Source organism: Lagenorhynchus albirostris, chromosome 6 (assembly GCF_949774975.1).
Source record: "Lagenorhynchus albirostris chromosome 6, mLagAlb1.1, whole genome shotgun sequence".
NCBI lineage: Eukaryota > Metazoa > Chordata > Mammalia > Artiodactyla > Delphinidae > Lagenorhynchus > Lagenorhynchus albirostris.
In genome coordinates this window covers 64743317-64764565 of record NC_083100.1, presented here as the reverse complement: position 1 = coordinate 64764565, position 21249 = coordinate 64743317, and the positions used below count along the sequence as shown (strand labels likewise).

The 21249-nt window shown below is 37.0% G+C and overlaps 1 protein-coding gene across 4 annotated transcripts in view; it reads left to right on the top strand.

The window, feature by feature from the left end:
• XIRP2 (xin actin binding repeat containing 2) overlaps positions 1 to 21249 on the top strand; it is a 72377-nt gene that overhangs the window by 44644 nt on the left and 6484 nt on the right. For 3 of the 4 annotated variants that reach the window (XR_009541168.1, XM_060152726.1, XM_060152725.1), the window contains exons 4-8: positions 3563 to 3673; positions 4053 to 4125; positions 5079 to 5209; positions 5872 to 15262; positions 17566 to 17699. Coding sequence is in view for 3 of the 4 variants with exons in the window: in XM_060152726.1 (XP_060008709.1) it covers positions 3563 to 3673; positions 4053 to 4125; positions 5079 to 5209; positions 5872 to 15262; positions 17566 to 17660 (9801 nt within the window). In the remaining variant the exon portion in view is untranslated. The remainder of the gene's footprint in view (positions 1 to 3562; positions 3674 to 4052; positions 4126 to 5078; positions 5210 to 5871; positions 15263 to 17565; positions 17700 to 21249) is intronic. The other variant, XM_060152727.1, reaches the window with a different exon arrangement.

Sequence of the window (21249 nt, the reverse complement as noted above, 5' to 3'; positions counted from 1 at the left end):
AGGCAGAGTGAACACTTTCCTGTGCTGGAGAAATCTCCTTAGAAGTGTACATCCATGAGAGACTTTTGTAATATACTTGACTAATCTATGAGCTGATATCAGATTGGCGTGAGCTATGCAAATATTATAACATTTTGTGATCATGCCACATTTTCTCCTTTAGATCCCAAAATTAGACCACGTATATCATCTGTGTTTCTTTTCATGGATGAATGATATTTAAAAAAAGAGTTTAAGTGTGATTCAGTAACTTACCTAAGATTATAGCATATCTAATATAAAGGAGGGAGTGAGTACTATCCCCATTCCTGACTTTGGTTAATCCACCTGTGAACAAAACTGCATTTTTCTTCTTGCAGCCCGATCTATATTTGAATTTAATTGTTAAGTACCAATTTCATGAACTATTTTATGTGAGTTTGCATATGGTATTCTGGCCGGAATTCTTTATTACATTTTATTTGTGTAATTTGATTTCTTCCCGAGCATTATGATGATCCATCCTTTTATCTAACCCTTCACTCTATAGACACCAGCAATCGGGAAGAATGAAAGTCAGATTTAAAATCCAACTCTACTAGTTGCATAATATGAAACACAGTAAATGATGGAAACAAAATCTTGGAATATTTTAAGACAGACGTTATGTAAACTGCAGAAAACAGGGGGCAGTAAAATTGATGCATTGACACTGACATACCAAACTAGTGTAGCAATTACAGTAGTATTTAGTAATAGCACATAATGCTGAAGTAGAAACTTATACCTTTAAACTAAATTTATGTATCCTTCCACTGCTTATGTTGTGTCATCTCCTACAAGAAAATATATTTAAAGATGATAGGCAGGTTTTTTTCTTTAAATGTCAACTTGGTGTTAAATACTCTATTAGTGAGTGATGGGAACAGTGACCAACTGAAAAGTATATGCCCCAACTAAGACAGGTGGCCACTACTTTGTTCCAGCAAGCCACTGCCATGTTGGAATATGGCATATTGCCAGATCTTCAAAATTTTCAAACATAAGCAGAAATCTTGATTTTTTTGTAGGTTTTAATTAGTTCAAAACTTTAAAAAACATTGAGTGGGTCAAATAAGCTTGTCTCTGGGCCACAGCTTGTCATCTGGGCCTCTAGGCAGAGACGTGATTCTATAGTAATGATCATTGTGCCTTTCAATAAGGATCTTGGTACTGGTCAGTTCCCATGTCCTTTGCTCTTTCACTTTCTGTTTAATCAGTACTTCCTATTTCTCAGTGTGTCATAAGAAAGCCATAGAATATCCCCATTATATTCCTATAGATGGAAAGACTTGCCATAGTTGTAAACAGTTATTATACAAAGAGTTGTTATTTGTGCCCATGCATTTTTTTCTATCTGTGGTCTTCAATGACAGTTATTGTTCCCTCCAGCCTAATGTTATTAATACCCTTAAATAAAACTTGATTATGCAAAACTTTTTATTGTATAGAATTATGATTTTTTGAACTTAAAGGAAAGAATATGAATTGTTTATTTCCTATACTCCCTCTTGAAAAAGTAAAGTACACATTTTGTTCATTGTTCTAACCCCAGGTTCTAGGACATTCTCAGGCAAATAGAAGGTTGAATGAAATTCATTTATTAATGGAAATTTGCTGTTTTATTCATTCATTCGTTAAGTAAACTTTTCCTTAGCATAAACTATGTATCAAGCATGTTAATAAATATCTATTGATATTTATATCTATTGATAATAAATATCTATTGATATATGTGGATCATTAACTAGGGCTAGAAACCCATTCTGCTTAGGAAAAGATTACACTGGCCTTTAATTTAATGAGATATAATTTATATTTTTTCAGCTTTATTGAGGTATAATTGAAAAAATTATAAGATAATTTAAAGTGTACATAGTGATAATTTGATATACATACACACTGTGAAAGGATTCCTCCCATCTAGTTGATTAACACACCCAATGAAATGTAATCTACATTTTAAAGTGCAAACCTACATTTTGGCTTCAATTCTCTGAAGGACTTTTGGGAGGGTATCAATTTTTTGTCATAACTCTCCTTCCTAGATAGTGTAATAAGATCAGATAATACTGTATACCTCTAAGCAAATGTCTGACTGCCATCTGGTTAATCGGAACTTTAACCCTATATACCAGATACCCCTGGGGGTAAGCCAGACACTAGAAGTCCATTAGCAAGAAAAAAAAATCACAAGTCAAGATCTCATGAGTTAACTTTAAACTTATTCTTGGTTTAAAGTTTAGAATTTGATCCCTTAGAACTATTTAACTCGATGTTTGTTTTTTTAAAAAAAAGTTAGTGCTCCTATTTGATTAATAGTAATAATGCCCCTTTGATCACTTGACTATTCTCTACTAAGACAAAAATTTTTTAAATCCCATCTCAAAAACAGTATTTGTTAGTCATGTAGATATCAAGGGTAAAGTGAAATCCCAACCTCAAAGGCAATCAAATAGGTGTGTTCTTGGAGAGTCATCTGTCTATGGCCTTATTTTTTGATGTTAAGATTTTTAGCAGTATGCCAGCTGCTTCACCATATCAGTCAGTCAATCAATCATATACTTGTGTCAGATCACATTCTGTAGTAACAGCAGGGCTGGATCACCAAAATTAATAGGAGTTTCAACCCTCCAATTCAGCCAGGATCACTGTGCTAACTTAACCAAAATCAAAAGTAGCGCCATGTGTGAAGATAGAGACACACTAGCATAATATGGCCTATTTATATTGGTTATATTTAATGGTTATAGTCTTCGATTGAACTCTGGATGTGTCATCAAACCAGAAGCCCACCTTGAAGATGGGAATGTCTTTCTGTAGAATGAAACTCTGGCTTATAAACAACAAAATATATTTCTTTTTCATCAAGGGTTTTCATTTTCTTTTTGAGATTCATCTTTGTCATATTGGGTATGAGTTGCCTCATTAACATTTGTTGCTTTCTAAGGGTAGTAGGCAGAATAATGGCTCCTGAAGATATCTATGTCTTAATCCTCAGGATTCGTGAATATGTTAAGTTACATGGCAAAGAAGAATTAAGGTTGCAGATGAAATTAGAGCTGCTAAGTAGCTGACCTTTTGACAGGGAGATAATCCTGAATACTCTGGATTAGTCCATTGTAATCACAGTGGTCCTTAAAAGTGAAAGAGGGGGTCCCAAGAGAAAATCAGAGAGGTCGCAGAGTGAGAAAAAGTTCAACTTGATAGAGGAGGGGGGGCCATAAGCCAATGAAAGTGGGCAGTCTCTAGAACTGCAAGAGGCAAGAGAATGGATTCTCTCCTAGAGCCTGCAGAAAGAAATGCATGCCTTCTTACATCTGCCAACACCCAGTAAGACCCATTCAGGGCTTCTGACCTACAGAAGTGTAAGATATTAACTTTGTGGTAATTGCTACAACAGCCAAGTAAACTAATATACTGAGGAAACAGGTTTTTTTTCAGAAGCGTCTGTCACTGAAATTGCATTAATAAAATAAAAGTTAAAATTTTCAGAATTTTCTTAAAGCACTGTCCATTCATTCTTCCATCCATTCATTTTCAGGAGGTAATCCGTAGCAGCCAGGTCGACATTGCAGGACACAGCCAGGAAATGGAAAGAAATGAACAAGAAACTTCCAAAGCACACAAAATTGATGTTCTTGGAACAGAAATGGTAACTATTTAGAAAGACAATACTTTCCACACAGTTTGCAGAACTGTGTGGAAATTCTGACCTTGTTATAAACAGTTGATTTTATTGTCCTTTTATATATTTAATATCAATACACATCAGTGTCTCTTTCCGTACTTTGGGGTTGATATTCTTTGAAAAATAAAATGAGCACCCTAAAAATATAAGTGCACTTTAGGTGTCAACTCATATTTGTTCTGTTATAGCATGAACCCATGCATTAAAATAAATGACCAAAGTGTAATCAATGTGCACTGAAGTCTTGGAAGAAAATCATGGTGCAATGAAGAATATGTGTGCAATACTGAAATAATTGACTTCTTAAAAACAATTATTTATTTAAAATTATCTTTAAACACAGGTCTCTCATCTTGAAAAACACACTGTGGAAATAAATCAAGCTTCTCCACTCCATCAATATGTTCAAGAAACAGGTAAGAATCTGGTATTATTTCACCCCAATATATCTTTTTCCTATTGATGTTTCTGTGTTTGAATGGAGCACTTCCAAAGCACAAACCTTCCCACTAAATAAAGTTAGTAACTATGACTTATGATCCCAAAGGGGACAGAATAGTATTTCTATATATAATTAGGTTCTGCCTGTGGTACGAGATGCAATAAGCTTCTAAAATAGTTCATTGCCCTTCAACCCTATGATGTATTCATCCAAAACGCCTAGAAGGTGATAAGCCAGCCACCTCTGAATTGCATTTTGCTCAGGGATCCAGAATGAAACTTGATGTTATCAAGCTCCCTGGGAACAGAAAAGTTATCTAGATTGTATTACTTTTAATAACAAATTTAAGCACGTTTAAGTCTAATTCTCCAACCCACAGATATGAGATTAGACTACAGACAAACCTGCGCAAGTTTGCATAAGATGGGTACAGGGTGTCTTGCCTATAAAAGTGGAATGAGAAGTTTTGCTGTCCCAAAGTGCTAAAAGGGTAGATTTAAGCCAACTGTGACCCAAATGCTATTTGACTATATCTGAGTTTGGTTTTATTTTAGTTTTGCTTAAAGAAGTAGATCTTCCTTTTCTGTTCTTCTACTGTTCTTTTCTTGTTTTATAACTTTTATTATTATTTTTGAGCATAACAGCAAAACATGCTTGTAGAAAATTTGGAAACTACATACAATTAAAATAAACAGCACTTTCATTACTTATGACTTTCCATCCAGAGATAATCACCACCATTTTTCCTCCTATATTTCTTGACATATACTAACTTACATAATGAAATACTGCCATATGTATACATTTATATCCTGAATATTTTTACTTAACTTACATTATGAGAAGTTTTCCATAGCATTATAATGTCTTCTCAAACATCATGTTTATTAGTTACATAATATCCCTGGTGTTGTTTTCTGTTTGTAGTCATAGATACACCTGAGGATGAAGAGATTCCAAAGGTTTCAACTAAGTTTTTAAAAGAACAATTTGAAAAGTCTGCCCAGGAAAAAGTCCTTTATTCTGACAAAGAGACGACTCCAACCAAGCAGATTAAGGTAAGATAATTTCTCTGCACAGAGACATATTAAGTGTAAAACCAGATGTAAATACATAACATTTTCAAATTATTGAATTTTTGAGGTGGTTTTTCAACAACAACAAAAAATATTCAGAGCCGGTGCTTATTCTGTTCCGTAAGAAGAATATTATTCTATATGAGAAAAGCAGTAGAAAGAAAACTTTTCTCACTAGAGGAAATTAGGGAAGAAAAAAGTATGTATGCACTAAAGTTTAATAACTAACATTAAAGTAATAAAGCCAATTTAAAAATGTCAGCTACTTACTCTGTTCTGTTTAAAATTCCAAGGAAAACAAAACAACCCTCAAAAGTCCTTTAAGACTTTTATTGTTTCCCTCTAGATTACTCTGCATAGCACATTACGTAAAGGAGGAAAAATAATCAAGATTACGTGTAAATGTTAAAATACTGAGTCGTTGATGTATTGAATAGGGAATATAACTCTAAAAAGTGCAAATAGATTATAGGGCAGATAGTAACAAATACTGACTGTTGCTCCTAAGTAGGTCTCTAAATGGAGTATACCACCTGTTGTTCCCAGTGCAGATGTCATAGCAGGTGGACAGGTGAATGGCAGTGCCTAAAAAGTCTCTACCACTACACTCATCTTTATAAGATTTGATTTTCTCTCCCTTAAAGATTGAAAATGAATATGAAGAGACTTTAAAGCCATCATCAATTGTGGGTACCTCTTCCACTTCTTCCACTTCAACCAGCCAGAGGAAGGAAACATCAACCACAAGATACAGTGACCACAGTGCCACTTCCTCGACTCTGGCACAAGTTAATGCCACTTCTTCGGAAAAGGCAGAAGAATTTCCTCCTCCCCCACCTGACATACTTCAAACTCCAATAGATGTGACAGCATTTTCCCAGTCCCCTGAACTCCCCAGCCCTCCTAGAATACCACCAGTCCCCAAAGAATTATATTCCAAGCAAAGAAATTTGTATGAATTAAACCGTTTATATAAACACATCCATCCTGAGTTAAGAAAAAACTTAGAAAAAGATTATATCAGTGAGGTTTCTGAGATTGTTTCTCGTCAAGTGAACCTGGGGATCTCAGTTTCAGCAGATGTGCAGCAAGCCCGGTACGTTTTTGAAAATACGAATGACAGTTCTCAAAAATGTCTGAACTCGGAAAGAGAACACTTGGAGTGGGATGAAATTCTGAAGGGGGAAGTGCAGTCCATGAGATGGATCTTTGAGAATCAGCCATTAGATTCCATTAACAATGGCTCTCCAGATGAAGATAACATCTCCAAGGGCATCACTGATCGAGAAATCATTGCTGGTGGTGATGTGAGATACACAACATGGATGTTTGAAACCCAACCCATCGATACTCTGGGGGATCATTCTTCTGTCACTGAAGAAAATGCTGAGAAAATTCCTGAGCTAGCCAGAGGAGATGTCTGCACAGCGCGGTGGATGTTTGAAACAAAGCCATTAGACTCAATGCATAAAATGCATCAAAGTCAAGAAGAATCAGTAGTAACTGCCATAAAGGACATAACCGGGGGGGATGTCAAGACTGTGAGATACATGTTTGAAACTCAACATCTGGATCAACTTAGACACCTTCACTCAGTAGATGAGGTGCACCTACTGCAACTCAGGTCTGAGCTCAAAGAAATTAAGGGAAATGTTAAGAGAAGTATAAAGTGTTTTGAAACTCAACCATTATATGTTATTAGAGATGGTTCAGGTCAAATGCTAGAAATTAAAACCGTTCACAGAGAAGATGTTGAAAAGGGGGATGTGAGAAGAGCACGTTGGATGTTTGAAACACAGCCCTTAGACACAATTAACAAGGATATAACAGAAATTAAAGTCATCAGAGGAATATCCATGGAAGAAAATGTCAAAGGTGGGGTGAGTAGGGCAAAGTGGTTATTTGAAACCCAACCTTTGGAGAAAATCAAAGAAGAGTCAGAAGAGGTCATCATTGAAAAGGAAACAGTAATAGGTACAGATGTCTCTAGAAAGTGTTGGATGTTTGAAACACAGCCATTAGATATTCTAAAAGAAGTTCCTGATGCAGACCCTCTAAGGTCTGAAGAGATAATAGGGGGTGATGTACAAACTACTAAGCATTTATTTGAAACACTTCCAATAAAGGCGTTAAAAGATAGCCCTGATGTTGGAAAACTTCAAAAAATTACTACTTCTGAAGAAGAAAAGGGGGATGTTAGGCACCAGAAATGGATTTTTGAAACCCAACCTCTGGAAGAGATTAGAGAAGATAAAAAAGAGTACGTACGAACAGTGAAACTTGAAGAGGTTGACAGAGGAGATGTAAGGAATTACACACGTATCTTTGAATCAAACAACTTAATTAAATTTGATGCATCGGATAAAATAGAGGTGGAAGGAGTCACAAGAGGTGCTGTGGAGTTAAATAAATCACTCTTTGAAACAACACCATTGTATGCCATTCAAGATCACCTTGGAAAATATCATCAAGTAAAGACAGTCCAGCAAGAAGAAATCCTAAGAGGGGATGTAAGAAGCTGTAGGTGGCTTTTTGAAACAAGGCCCATTGACCAGTTTGATGAAAGCATTCATAAATTTCAGATAATTAGAGGAATATCTGCTCAAGAAATACAGACTGGGAACGTGAAATCTGCTAAATGGCTGTTTGAAACCCAACCTCTTGATGCGATTAAATATTTTAGTAATATGGAAGAAGTAGAAAGTAAAACTGAACAAGCTACAGATATTATTAAAGGGGATGTCAAAACCTGTAGATGGCTTTTTGAAACGCAGCCAATGGAGTCTCTTTATGAAAAAGTTTCATTAATGACTGGCAGTGAAGAAATTCATAAGGGAGATGTCAAAGCCTGTACTTGGCTCTTTGAAACTCAGTCACTTGATTCCATAAAAGATGACTCCGAAGCAACAGTCAAATTGCAAACTGTAAAACAGGAGGAAATCCGTGGTGGGGATGTTCGTACAGCATGCTTTCTTTTTGAGACAGAAAATTTGGACAGCATAAAAGGAGAAGAAGGAAAGGAAATCAAGGCCGTGGAAATGGATATCCAAGCTGGGGATGTCTCCAGCCTGCGGCATAAATTTGAAAGTCAGTCCTTAGATTCTATAAGTTCCAGTTCAGAGGAAGTTTTGAAAAAGATCAAAACCCTAAAGACTGAAGATATTCAGAAAGGCAATGTTTTAAACTGCAGGTGGCTTTTTGAAAACCAACCAATTGATATGATAAAAGAAAGCCAAGAAGGTGATAAATTAGTTAAGACAGTGACAGACATACAAGGTGGAGATGTAAGAAAGGGGTGCTTTATTTTTGAGACCTTTTCTTTAGACGAGATTAAAGAAGAATCTGACTATATTAGCACCAAGAAAACAATTACTGAAGAAGCAATAAAGGGTGACGTAAAAAGCTACAGAATGCTCTTTGAAACCCAGCCACTCTATGCAATTCAAGATGGAGAAGGGTGTTATCATGAAGTGACAACAGTTAAAAAGGAAGAGGTAATTCATGGAGATGTACGAGGGACAAGGTGGCTTTTTGAAACGAAACCATTAGACTCCATTAATGAATCAGAGACTGTGTATGTTATTAAATCTGTCACACAAGAAGACATTCAGAAGGGAGATGTTAGTTCTGTCAGATACAGATTTGAAACCCAGCCACTGGATCAGATTGCAAAAGAGCCACATGGTATTGTGCCCACTGCAGACTATATTCAAGGTGGGGATGTAAAGACAAGTAAACAATTCTTTGAGTCTGAAAATTTGGATAAGAAGACTTATATAAGAACAGTAAGTGTCAATGAAATACAAAAGGGCAATGTTAAAACATCTACTTGGCTATTTGAGACCCACACTCTAGATGAGCTGAGAGGAGAAGGGTCAGGATATGAAAATATCAAAACAGTCACCCAGGAAGATATGCAGAAAGGTGATGTGAAGCAGGCAGTATGGCTTTTTGAAAACCAAACTTTAGATTCTATTAAGGATGCAGATGAAAGCATCACAAAAATCACCAAGGAAGAAATCCCTCCTTCTGATGTCAAGACAACTACATGGCTCTTTGAAACTACACCCCTTCATGAATTTACTGAAAATAGGGTAGAAAAGGTGGAAGTTATTGGCAAGAGCATTAAAGAAACCTTAGAAGAACTCTACTCTCAAAAAGTTATTGAGTCTCCTGGAATCATCATCGAAGCTGACGAAGTTGGGGATATTCGAATGGCAAAATACAAGCTCCTGAATCAAGCTTCTCCTGAGATACAGAAAGAAGAAATCGTCAGAGTTGACCTCAGAAGTATAATGGTGAAGCTACTTTCCAAAAGAGACTGTAAGAAAAGAGAGATTTTGGTTAGTGAAGAAGAGAAGGGAAACGTTAATTTGACCAAAACTCAATTATTAAACAGATCAACAGAATTTCATGCTGAAAAAGAAGAGATAGTGAGTGGTGATGTCCAACAAGCAATAAAAAACCTGTTCTCCGAGGAAGGATCTGTAAAGAAAGGCATTTTGATTCAGGAAGATGAAAGAGGAGATGTTCACATGACTATCTATTGTCTTCTTCATGAAAATGCTGGTGACACAATTAAGCGTGAAGAAGTAATAGGGGGTGATGTAAAACGTACCATTCATAATTTGCTATCTTCCATATCAAACAATAAAATATCTGAAAGGGCTAAAATCAATGCCTCTGAGAGGGGAAATGTTCAGTTTTTTACAACATGCATAGAAACTGGAGCTTTGGATTATCTCAGACAGCTCCAGACATGGTCAGATGAAACACTAACAGCTAGGAAACAAGAAAAAGAGGAAGATGTAATTGGTGGCGATGTAGAAGGTACAAAACTGTTATTAAAGAAAAGGCAATCTGAGGTTGAACGTACTGTTAATGAAACTGGCATCATCCCAGGAGATGTGCATAATACAGTTAAGGTTTTTCTGACAGAGCCTCAGAGTACATCTTGTAAGTTACCCAAAGAAGAAATCATAAAAGGTGATTTGAAGTCAACTCTAAATTCCCTGAGCCAGGCCATAAGTCAGAAAACAGTGGCTAAAACAGAAGAAATTATAAAAGGTGACATGCTGGCCACACTCAAGTCACTGAAGGAATCAAGCCAAAAATGGAAAGAATCTAAACAGCCTGATGTCATCCCTGGGGATATAGAGAAAGCTACTGAATGCCTTGAAAAGACTGCAAACACAAGGATGGAAATCCTGAAAAAGGAGCTTATCCGAGATGACCTTGAAGTATCATTAAGGAACCTAAAAGAAGCACAAAGAGCTTTCAAAGAGGTAAATAAAAAAAGTGTAATCAAAGAAGATGTGCAATCTGTGATGGTAGGATCTGAGGAAGAGCAGAAAACCGAGAATCATCAGGTGGCTGTCCAGAGGGACAAAAAAAGCGTTCTTCAGCCACGACCAGGACCATTTGAGCCAGCAGCCAGGTGGCAGGGGGGAACAGACATTCTTAATCAAACTAGAGGCAAATCTTGTCATGGGGATTTAAGAGAAGAAAGAACTGAGGTTCATCTTCCAAAAGCCCCCAAGGGCACCGTAAAGATTGTCATAGATCGTGAACAAAACAATGATGCTCTTGAGAAAAACCTTAGAAGGCTATCTAATTCACAGCACAAAGCTATTAAAAATGTGTTGGAATCAGGAGACAGAATGGGTATCTGGACTGATAACACAACAGAGCAACATCTTAGAGATGAACATGTGAGTGGACAACTGACTTCAACTGTGTCAGTTAGGGAACATCTAAAAACCAAGGAATCAGAGACAGTGAGAGAACAGAAGAAGGATGCTGTCTTTACCCAATCTATTGATAAAACAATTGGAAAGCAACAGACTGAAACTTGTGAAGTGAGGAATGACCACCAGAAGATTGAGGCTTTACCTGACAAGAGTCCTAAAAATACCAAAAACACTAAAACATCAACAGATACACAAAGCTCTAAGCCCAGTTTAACCCAGGGTCCAGTCAACAAGGTGGCTGGAGAAACATGTGAAGTTTCAGAGGACTTTCAGAAGCAGACTCTGTTAAAGCAAGAAATGCAATATTCTAATAAAGATATAAAGAAAAAGAACGTGACCCCTCAACCAGTGTGGCAGACTTTGCCTGTGGATCAAGACATGTCAAATGTAACAGAAGTGAAAGTCGCCCCAAAAAGCCACAATAAATTTAAGGCAACTGACAAAAAGCAGACTGATATTCATCTGAAAAGCCAGGACTTTCTAACGAAGACAAATACTTCCAAAGACTTAAAAATGGCAATGGAAATGTCCTTTAATCCAATCAACTGTAACTCTGAAAATAATGCAAAAGAAAGTGAGTTCCCTCTTCCACCTCCATCTCCACCTCCTCCTCTACCTTCCAATTCATCAGCTGAAATTGAATTTCCTCTTCCTCCTCCACCTCCTTTCATGATGTTGCCTGAAAAAAATGTGTTTCTTCCCTCACTGTCCACAGAGAAGATAAAGGCTGAATTTGAGAATTTCCCAGGCCTCCCTCTTCCTCCACCACCAGAAGATGAGAAGTTTGAAAGAGAATGTCTAGCAATGTTTCCACCACCTCCCCCTCCGCCAGCTCCATCTCTAAAACCAGCACATCTCCTCTCCTCTTCTGTTCAAGAAAAGCACAGTGGAGCATTCATACAATATTCCCAAGAAGAAGCCTCAAGCTCTCAGGCTAAAATCATAACAGGAAAATCTGGAGGACGTTTGCCACCTCCCACACTCCCCAAACCCAAATTTCCCAAGCAGATAGCAGATAAGAAGAATCATAGTTCCCCAAAAATTGAATTGGAAAATTCACCACCAGATATGGAATGTAAAATTACTCCCTCAAAGGATCAGAAAAGACTAATAATGGCAAGTAGCAGTGAACACATAGAGACAAAGCAGAACGTATCTAGAAAAAGTCTTGATAAAAGAAAACAATTATCTGTGGACTCTACAAGTTCTCTCTCACAGACAGTTCCAGAAACTTCACCACCCAAGGAAAAACTGATAGCACCTCTCGTAAAATCTCATTCATTTCCAGCAGGTTCAGGACAGCAAAGTCCAAAACCTTATATGAGAAAATTTAAGACGCCTTTAATGATAGCTGAAGAAAAATACAGACAACAAAGAGAAGAACTTGAAAAACAGAAAAAACAGGAGAGTTCTTGCTACAACCTAGTCAAAACAGAAAGCCAAAATCAAAACGTATCAGAGTTGAAAAAGGAAGTGCTGTTACAAAAAACAAAGGAGGAGGTCCCCCTAGCTGGAATGGATTCAGGGGTCACTGTGGCCCAAACCAACCCAGTCTCTCGAAGTCTGTCTCAAGTACTAGGAGTGTGTACCGATAACCAGCTTTCCACAACACCAGCAGTGACTTTCACTGCCAAGAGGCTCCAACGTGTTCCAACAGCCTCAGAAGACAAAGATACCATGAAAAAGGAAGTTTTGCAGAGCTCAAGGGACATGATCCAATCTAAATCAGCTCGTGAAATTAAACAGAGTCACCAAGAATGTAGGACACAGCAAACACAACAGAAGAAGTATCTGGAGCAGTTGCACTTGCCCCAAAGCAAACCAGTTTCCCCCAGTTTCAAAGTTAAAACCATCAAGCTTCCAACTCTAGACCGTAAGTTAAATGAAACAAACCACAGCTCTGAAAGCCATGAAAAGCAAGCTGAAGTTGATGTTCAAACCGTTACCAAACAACAGTACCAGGAAACCGAGAAAACAGAAGCAAGGACTGAATGTAGCAATAAGCAATTGGTGGCTGAAAAATATTATCAGTTACCGACGAAGGAGAAGACAGTAACAGTAAAACTGCCTACAGAATCCACAGAGAAAAGCCATGAAAGTAAGCTCAATATATTTCATGAGAAGCAAAAAGAATTTAGAGAATCTGAGAGTGGGAAACTTCCAGGAAGTAAAGAAACAATTCCGGGACCACCAATGATTGGTCCAAAGAAAGAAAAACTAGTAGTTGAAAGAAAACAAGAACATTTGAATAAATCAGCCCAGAAGGTAGTCAAACAAAAGGTTACTGATGCACATCTTGATTCACAGACTCAGAATTTTCACCAAACATATATACAGACTTCTGAAAGTCAAGGTGAACATAAAAAGTTTCCCCCGCCATGTAATAATCTGCAGGAAGAAAAATGTCTTGGCGTCAAGGGCATACAACAGAAACAAGTCTTTTCTGACACTAAAGATTCAAAGCAAGAGATGACACAGGACAAATCTTTATTTTCCTCTGTGAGAGAATCCCAGCGGGATGATGGAAAATGTGCTGTAAATATATTGGAATTCTTGAGAAAACGTGAAGAACTACAACAGATTTTGTCTAGGGTAAAAGAGTTTGAAGCAGAGCCAGATAAAAATGGCATTAAAACATTTCAGATGCTCTTAAATATTATTCCAGTATGGCTATTAAGTGAAGAAAAAAGAGAATATGGACTTCGCATTGCTATGGAGAATAACATAGAAAAAATCAAAGAAGAAATAATGCACATTAAAACTCAGGCAGAGGATAGGCTTGTGTCCTGTGAAAATATAATTCAAACAGCCATGATATCCTCTAAAGCAGGAAAGCAGAGAAATAAAGCTACTAGTGTTAATGAAACATTATCTAAAGTGTCTAATGCTGATGTCAGCTATCATAAAAACACTGAGCAGAAAGAAAATACAATTGTAGAAAAAACAGAGCACCACCAAGTAGCAACTCATCAAGAAGCAACTGCTCAGCATCATGTGAAAACCCATCAGGAGATTAAACTAGTTGATGCCAAGACTTCTCCTCCCTCTTTAAAAACACGCCCGCCATCACCAACTTTCATAACAATCGAGTCTACTGCACGGCAAACAGAAACCTCTGCTAAGGATAAGCTTTCCCAGTCCCCTGAAAAGGACAGTTTTGCTGAACCATCACCAAGACTTGTGTCACAACCACCTAGAATTCTCAGAGCAAATACCTCCCCGTCTCCACCCAAGAGTCACTCTGAACAGCTTGTCAAACTCAAAGACACCACTGCGAAGTTATCCAGGGGGACCATCCCAGGTTCATCCATAACCCCGGTGCCCATTGTAGAGAAGAGGACTGAGATCATCACATCTCCTGCAACACTTCGTCGTCAAATTAAGATAGAGGCTCGTGGTAGGGACTCTCCACCTACAATCACAATACCTATCTCTCCACCTACAATCACAATACCTATAAGTGTAAATCACGCTGATAGTGGTTCCTTCAGAGAATCCATGGAAGCTCAAGAGGAAGAAAGGAAAGTAGGGAAAAGGACGACTTACGTTCACAAAGATGGAGTAAATTCCACTAAGCGCAGAGTGCCAGATACTGTGAGTTTTGACGCAGTCGAAATCATCCGCCAAGTCGAAAAACCTCACCTATCAGAGCACGTGCAGAGGTATGAAGCCGCCAACCGGACTGCTCAAGTGGCTGAAAATGTCATGAATGACCATGAAAATGAAATAAACAGATGGTTCAGGGGATTTGAGGATGGCCTAGGTTTTGACGCAAAGTCAAATAGAAGAGTTTATGCAAATGGAGAAGCAAACCATAATATAAAACAAGAAAGTCGTACATTTTGTAAGGAGGAATTTGGATTATCATCTTTAGAAAGCGCTAGCTTTACCGGCTTTTCTCACAATCATCCTAGAGAGCTGCAAGAAACGATGCCTGTTAAGCCGCCCAGCATCTGCTCTGAAACAAGATCTCCAAGTGAACTTTTCTCAGGTGTGGATGCATTTGAGAGTCAAGCTGTTGGGTCGAGGATGATGGTCTCTTCATCACAAGGCTCAGAAGCTGGCAGATCCGCCTTTGACTTTAAGCACGCCCCACCAACCTATGAGGATGTCATCGCTGGCCATATTTTAGATGTTTCTGATTCACCTACAGAACTCAGGAGGAATTTTCAACAGACGTGGCAGGAGAGTGAAAGAGTTTTTAAAAACCTGGGATATGCAACCTCAGATGCTTCTGCAACTGAGATGGAAACCACCTTCCAAGAGGAATCTGCATTTATGAGTGGTAAATGAGCTTGCAAAGAGTGAAGTAAGATTAACCCATTTAAAGGCACCTGTTCCATAACTAAGACGATTTGCAGTTAAAAGAGTACCTGGAAAGTACTAAACAACATAACCTAAAACTAACAGCTTTCCCTGGTTGTTGATATCCTTCCTTTTACAATGCTTGCTTTTACTACTTTCTCTTTACAAAGGAATTTAATATGATTCACCAGCACTTTGTGAGAGTAACAAATACTACTATATAGATTATTGAGACCTGTGTTTGTCAACGTAAATAAGGCTTTGGATAAAGCAGCAGGTATAATAATAATTGTTATTGTGATAGTATTAACTATTATATGGAACTATATATTTATTAATCATTGTATACCATTAGCACATTACGAATATGTCTTATGAAAAGTTATTATTTCAACCACTTGTTACAGACAATATTAAATAATATTCCTTGACCTACTACTGACAGATTTTTAACTGTCAGACGTAAGTGGTGTTTGAGCTGGAATTCAACACAGCCTGTTAATAATCCAAGAAACAACTTACACTCTTCATATGTGTTTTAAGGATTTTTATTGATTGGGATCTCTGACAAAAGTGTAGGTATGGAATTAGACCTTTTGTATATAAATTATTGTTACTGAGTTGGATGGAATTAGCTTTCTCTACTGCCACTGTTTTTTTTTCTATAAATGATTTTTTCACCTTTTTTAAACCCCAAATTATAGCTCAATTGGCCTCATTCACAGATGAACATGGACAATAATTTTAAAATATGATTATATTTGGAAGGAGGGAGATTTAAAACGTATGAACTTAGTACAAATTTTTTAACGTCAGAGAACAGCTCATTTCTTTATATTTTCCTGCTTTTTACAATTAATGAAACCTCACAATAAAAAGACTTGACGTAATTAATGTAGTGCATTCTTTTGGACAGACTGAAATAGCAAGTTTAAAAATAAAAACTGCTGAAACTAATAATTCTGCCTCTATGATATTTGCAACATATGTGTCTAGTTTATCAGGTTAATATGATTTCTTAACGTACTTGCTTCTGGCATAATTAAGCAAAGCTGTCTAATTAATTTCAAATGCTCAGTTTCTAAGATAACTACAAACAAAAAACACAAGGAAAATGGTATTAAATATAGAAGTGTGTCTCCTAGTAGAACAAAATCAACAAAGGGGATTTCTCAGTAGCCAAAATTGAGCATCAAAGCATTAAAGTGTATGTACTTTTTTTATATAAAGAACATTGAGCCTATATGCTCTTGTATATAACTACTATGAAAGCTTACTTATTCTCACAGGATTGTTGTGAAGATCAAAACAATACTCCGGTGAAAGTTCTGTGTCAGTTTTGAACCATTATACAAACACTGGTTAGTAATATAACTACTATTATTCATAGGAGCTGGCATTCACATGCGAGCAGCAGCATGTGATTGTAGGTACAGGGAGGAAAATCATAAGAGGCAGATATAAGAATCCCCAGAGACATAAAATGTTAAGCCGTTTAGATTGAGGACAAATGGCCCTGAACATTTCAGTGTACTTAGGAGGCTCATCTGAAAGTTAAGAACTGGTGTTAGGGCTTCCCTGGTGGCGCGGTGGTTGCGAGTCCACCTGCCGATGCAGGGGACATGGGTTCGTGCCGCGGTCTGGGAAGATCCCACATGCCGCGGAGTGGCTGGGCTCGTGAGCCATGGCCGCTGAGCCTGCGCGTCCGGAGCCTGTGCTCCGCAACGGGAGAGGCCCGCGTACCGCAAAAAAAAAAAAAAAAAAAAAAAAGAACTGGTGTTAGAGAGTCAACACTAAGCCATCAAGAAAATGTCTAAACAAACACAGTATCAGCTGAAAAAGATATGTATATGTTTCGGGAAAATCTCTTCAGAATGCTTTAAAAACAAACACTTTGGACCAAGTTAGGTGTAAACCTTTATATATATGGAATGCCGAGTTATTTAGAATGATAAGTGCTGGGCTCCTCATGGCTGAGTTCCCTATATATTTTCTTTTGAATGTATTAAAGTTAATGAACACGTTATACTCATGTATTATTTCCTTAAATAATAAAATCCGCTTTTACGATGTATAAATAATAGAGACACTAGAATAAGGTTGATTGTACCAGGACCTTAAACCTGATGGTGGGATGCCCTGCATCCGGAGGAGCCAGGGCAGTAGTGTTAGCGCTTTCTACTCTAACTGCATGGCCACTTAATATGCTGTTGCTGTTTGTTTTGTTTTAACCATGTGACTGAAGACAATATTACATAAGCTTTTATAAATTTTTATTTTTAGAAACTGCAACTCCAAGACAAGGAAATATGTATACTTTGTCAGAAGACGGTTTATCCAATGGAGCGCCTAGTAGCAGACAGGCAGAGTTTTCATAAATCCTGTTTCCGCTGCCACCATTGCAACAGTAAACTGAGGTAAAATGTTTTGTGGTCTGGGGCACAAATATCTGAACAGTCTGCAGTATACTTATAACATCATGTCTCTAGAAAGATGTCAACTTTTCCAGATCCTGTTGCCATCAGTTAAAACAACAACAAACAGGAATGTGATCATGTTCTGTTATGTGTTGCTCAGGATGGCTGTGACCTTTTTCCTTTTGACATTTTGCTTTCTTAATCAAATCCAGAAGGGTCCCTTTTGTCCCAGCATGGAGATCACATAAATAAGAAAAATCAAGTGTTACTCTCACCACCACCAACCTGCCCCAGTGGCATGCTCCGTAGTGCAGGGGGAATGATCTTTCTAAAATGCAAATCTGAGAGCCCTTCTCAGTTTAAAACATATAATGGCTTCCTCTCTCCCCAAAATTAACATCTAAATATGAACTAAAAGGCACGTCAGGATCTTGTCCCTTCTCATCTCCCAACACCCCTTCCTCCTGTTGCATGTTACTTTTCATGAATTTCTTTCAGTTCCCCAAAATCATTATTTTTCTCTCTCACATCTAGCTGTCCAAATGTTATTGCTGCTCCTTGGAGGAGTTTTCCCATGCCTCTCTCCCAGCTCTCCACCCAGCTAATAACCACTCATTCTTCAAATCTCAACTGAGACTTTATGTCTTTGACGAAACCTGCTTTAACTCCCCTGTGTGGATCACAGCATCCCCTGTGCTTGCCCCGTTCTTAACACAGTCTAATGTAGTTGTCACTGGCTGTAGGAAATGTATTAATGTTTGTCTTGCCAACACCTAGTGAACACAGATATACAATAAGGACTCAAAAATATTTATTCAATGACTGCTATTTTAAAAAATCATGATATAAAAACCCACAAATACAAAAAAAAACAAACAAAGCAAGTACGTGGCTCACTAAATTATTATAAAGTAAACATATTGTAACCACTGTCAAGGTCAAGAAATACGACATTGCTAGTTATTCCAGAAGCTCCTTCCTCCCTGGGCCCCACCCAAACACAATCTGTCTCTTGCGTGTGAGTAAATGGTATCCTTTGTAGTAATTGTTTCCTTGCATTTTTATAGTTTTATTTATCCAAATGTGCTTTCTGAGATTCTATACTCTAGTTTTGTCCGTTTTTAAAACTCTGATATGTCTTTCACGTCTTTTTAATCTATAGACTTTCCATCCATTCCTTTCATTTCTTACAATCTATTTGTGAAGGACCCAGGATATTTGACTGGTAGAGTTTTCCACAGTCTGGAATTGCTGATTGCACACTCACAGTGCAGTTCACATGCTCCTTTATCCTTTGTATTTTCAACAGACTGTCAGCTGAATCTAGGTTCTAGTTTAAACTAAGATTAGATTCCTTTTGAAAGAACATAGGGAGTCTGCTTTTCTCATTTTGTGATCATAGCAGGTATTGAAGCTTAATACCTATATCCATTAATTGATGTTTGCAAAATGCTGATACTCTAATTTTGTTCTTCCTTTTTCATGATAAGAATACTTTTATGGAAGATGCTTCCCCTCATTTGCTATTTGGTTACACAGGGGTACAACTGATAAAGGAAAGGCAGAATAAGTACATAGTTCTTTCCCTTTATTTACCAGTTTTGTCAATGTATCAGTTATTTATTTAACAATTTAATGTAATGGTTTCTTACCACCTAGAGATAACCACTTTTAAAATATTTTAATGTCTTTATAAACTCACAGAGTTACACATATTCGACTGGTTTCAATCAGATGCAATTATCATCATTACTGAAACTCCAGTTATTCTATCCCTGGCCAGTGGAAGCCACTTCAAGTTGTCTCCTGAGTCCTTTTGACAGGACCTTAGTAATCTGTGATAGCTTCCTCATTATCTGATAGGACTAGATGTCCCATGTTCCTCTTGTGCATTTACTGTTCCATTTACTGGAACCAGTTATTTCTCCAAGCCTTGATTTCCTTTAGTGAGAAATGATATTTCAAGACTACAATCTTGATGCTCTTTCTACTGGGTTGATCACTATTTCTAAGCTTTTTTAGTGTTAAGAGCTAGTAAATATTTATATATAAAGAAAAAATATATCATGAATTCATAGTGATATTTCCAAATTGAATTCAAAATTGCATTCCTTTTGCTTAGCCTCTTCTCTATTACATCTGGACCTCCTTTCTTCCACTTCAGGGCTTCCGGTTCTCAAAGGAAAAGGAGATAACAGAATTAGACTCTCCCATATTCATTTGGACAACAAGTTTTGGAATCACAAATTTATCAGCACCACTGATTTGATTACCAAAGCATTAAAGAATTGCATTTGCCCCTCTGATCACCCACACCCCATTTTTTAAAATTGTCCTACTATGTCTTTGGTGTCATAGTATGTAGCCAATGCATGTCATATTATCTCCCTCTTTGCCCTCATTTCATCTCAGTTTATAGATAACAATTTATTTAATGCTTGTGAACTGTCCTTATGTTGACATTTCCATAGTCATTCTGGTTGTTCAAGCTTATTTTCAAGTAGAGTCCTCTGAAAAGGCTCATAGAAACTTTATTCCTTGAGTTCTTATGTATTGATAACAATTTGTGATCATTACAATGGAAGGTAAGTTTTGCAGAAAGTAAAATTTTTGGTTTACATTTTCTTTCATTGAGTATCTTATATGCATTATTTCTTTTTTTTCTGGCATGAAGTGTTGGAAAGGTCTGATAATAATCTAATTTTCTTGCCCTTATAAGTAATACGGTCTTTTCTTCTTTTTAGATACACAAAGGATTTTTTCTTAAACCTAGTCATTTTATTAGAATACTTCGTGGTATTGGTCATTCTGGATCAATAGTGTCAGTTATTTAGTGTGCTCTTTCAATATGTAGTTTCATACTTTTTTATATTGGGAAAGTTTCCTTAAATTATAGCTTTTTAATATTTAACTTGTTTCATTATTTTCTTCTTCAGGAGCTCCTATTATCTCTCAAATCCTTATCTCCTTTTTCATTTATGATTATAAATTTTCAGCTTTTGATTTTCCTGTTTTTCTTAAGATGCTTTCTATGGATTTGCTCTTATATGTCTTTTAATTTAGTTTTAATTGCTGACATACTTGATTTTTTTCCTTTTACTTCTATTTTCTTCCTGGTATCTGATACCTTGTTTCTGACTTTTTCTAATTACAATTCATGCTGTTCTTTCAGGTCTTTTATCATTTTCTTAACGTCTTTTAGCTCATTTTGAAATATTAGGTTAAATTTTTGATGTTTTGAGAACACATTTTTCTAGCATGTTTTCATTGTCTGCAATGATATTATAATGCTCTTTATTCTTTCATTTCTTATAATAGCTTCATATACTATTTGGCCTTGACACTTTCCTGTTGCTCATTTTTATATGGAATTAGTTTATACAAATCTTGGAAGGAAGCAAAATTCAGGATGGTTTTCCCACCTTCACAGAACTGCCTCTCCTGGTTTTCATATACTGTTCAAAAAAGTATGGTGGCTTGACTTCTTGGATTTCCTGCCTTGGATCCTCTCCCCCATGTTGATTGGGACCTTCTTTTCATTTCTGTTATC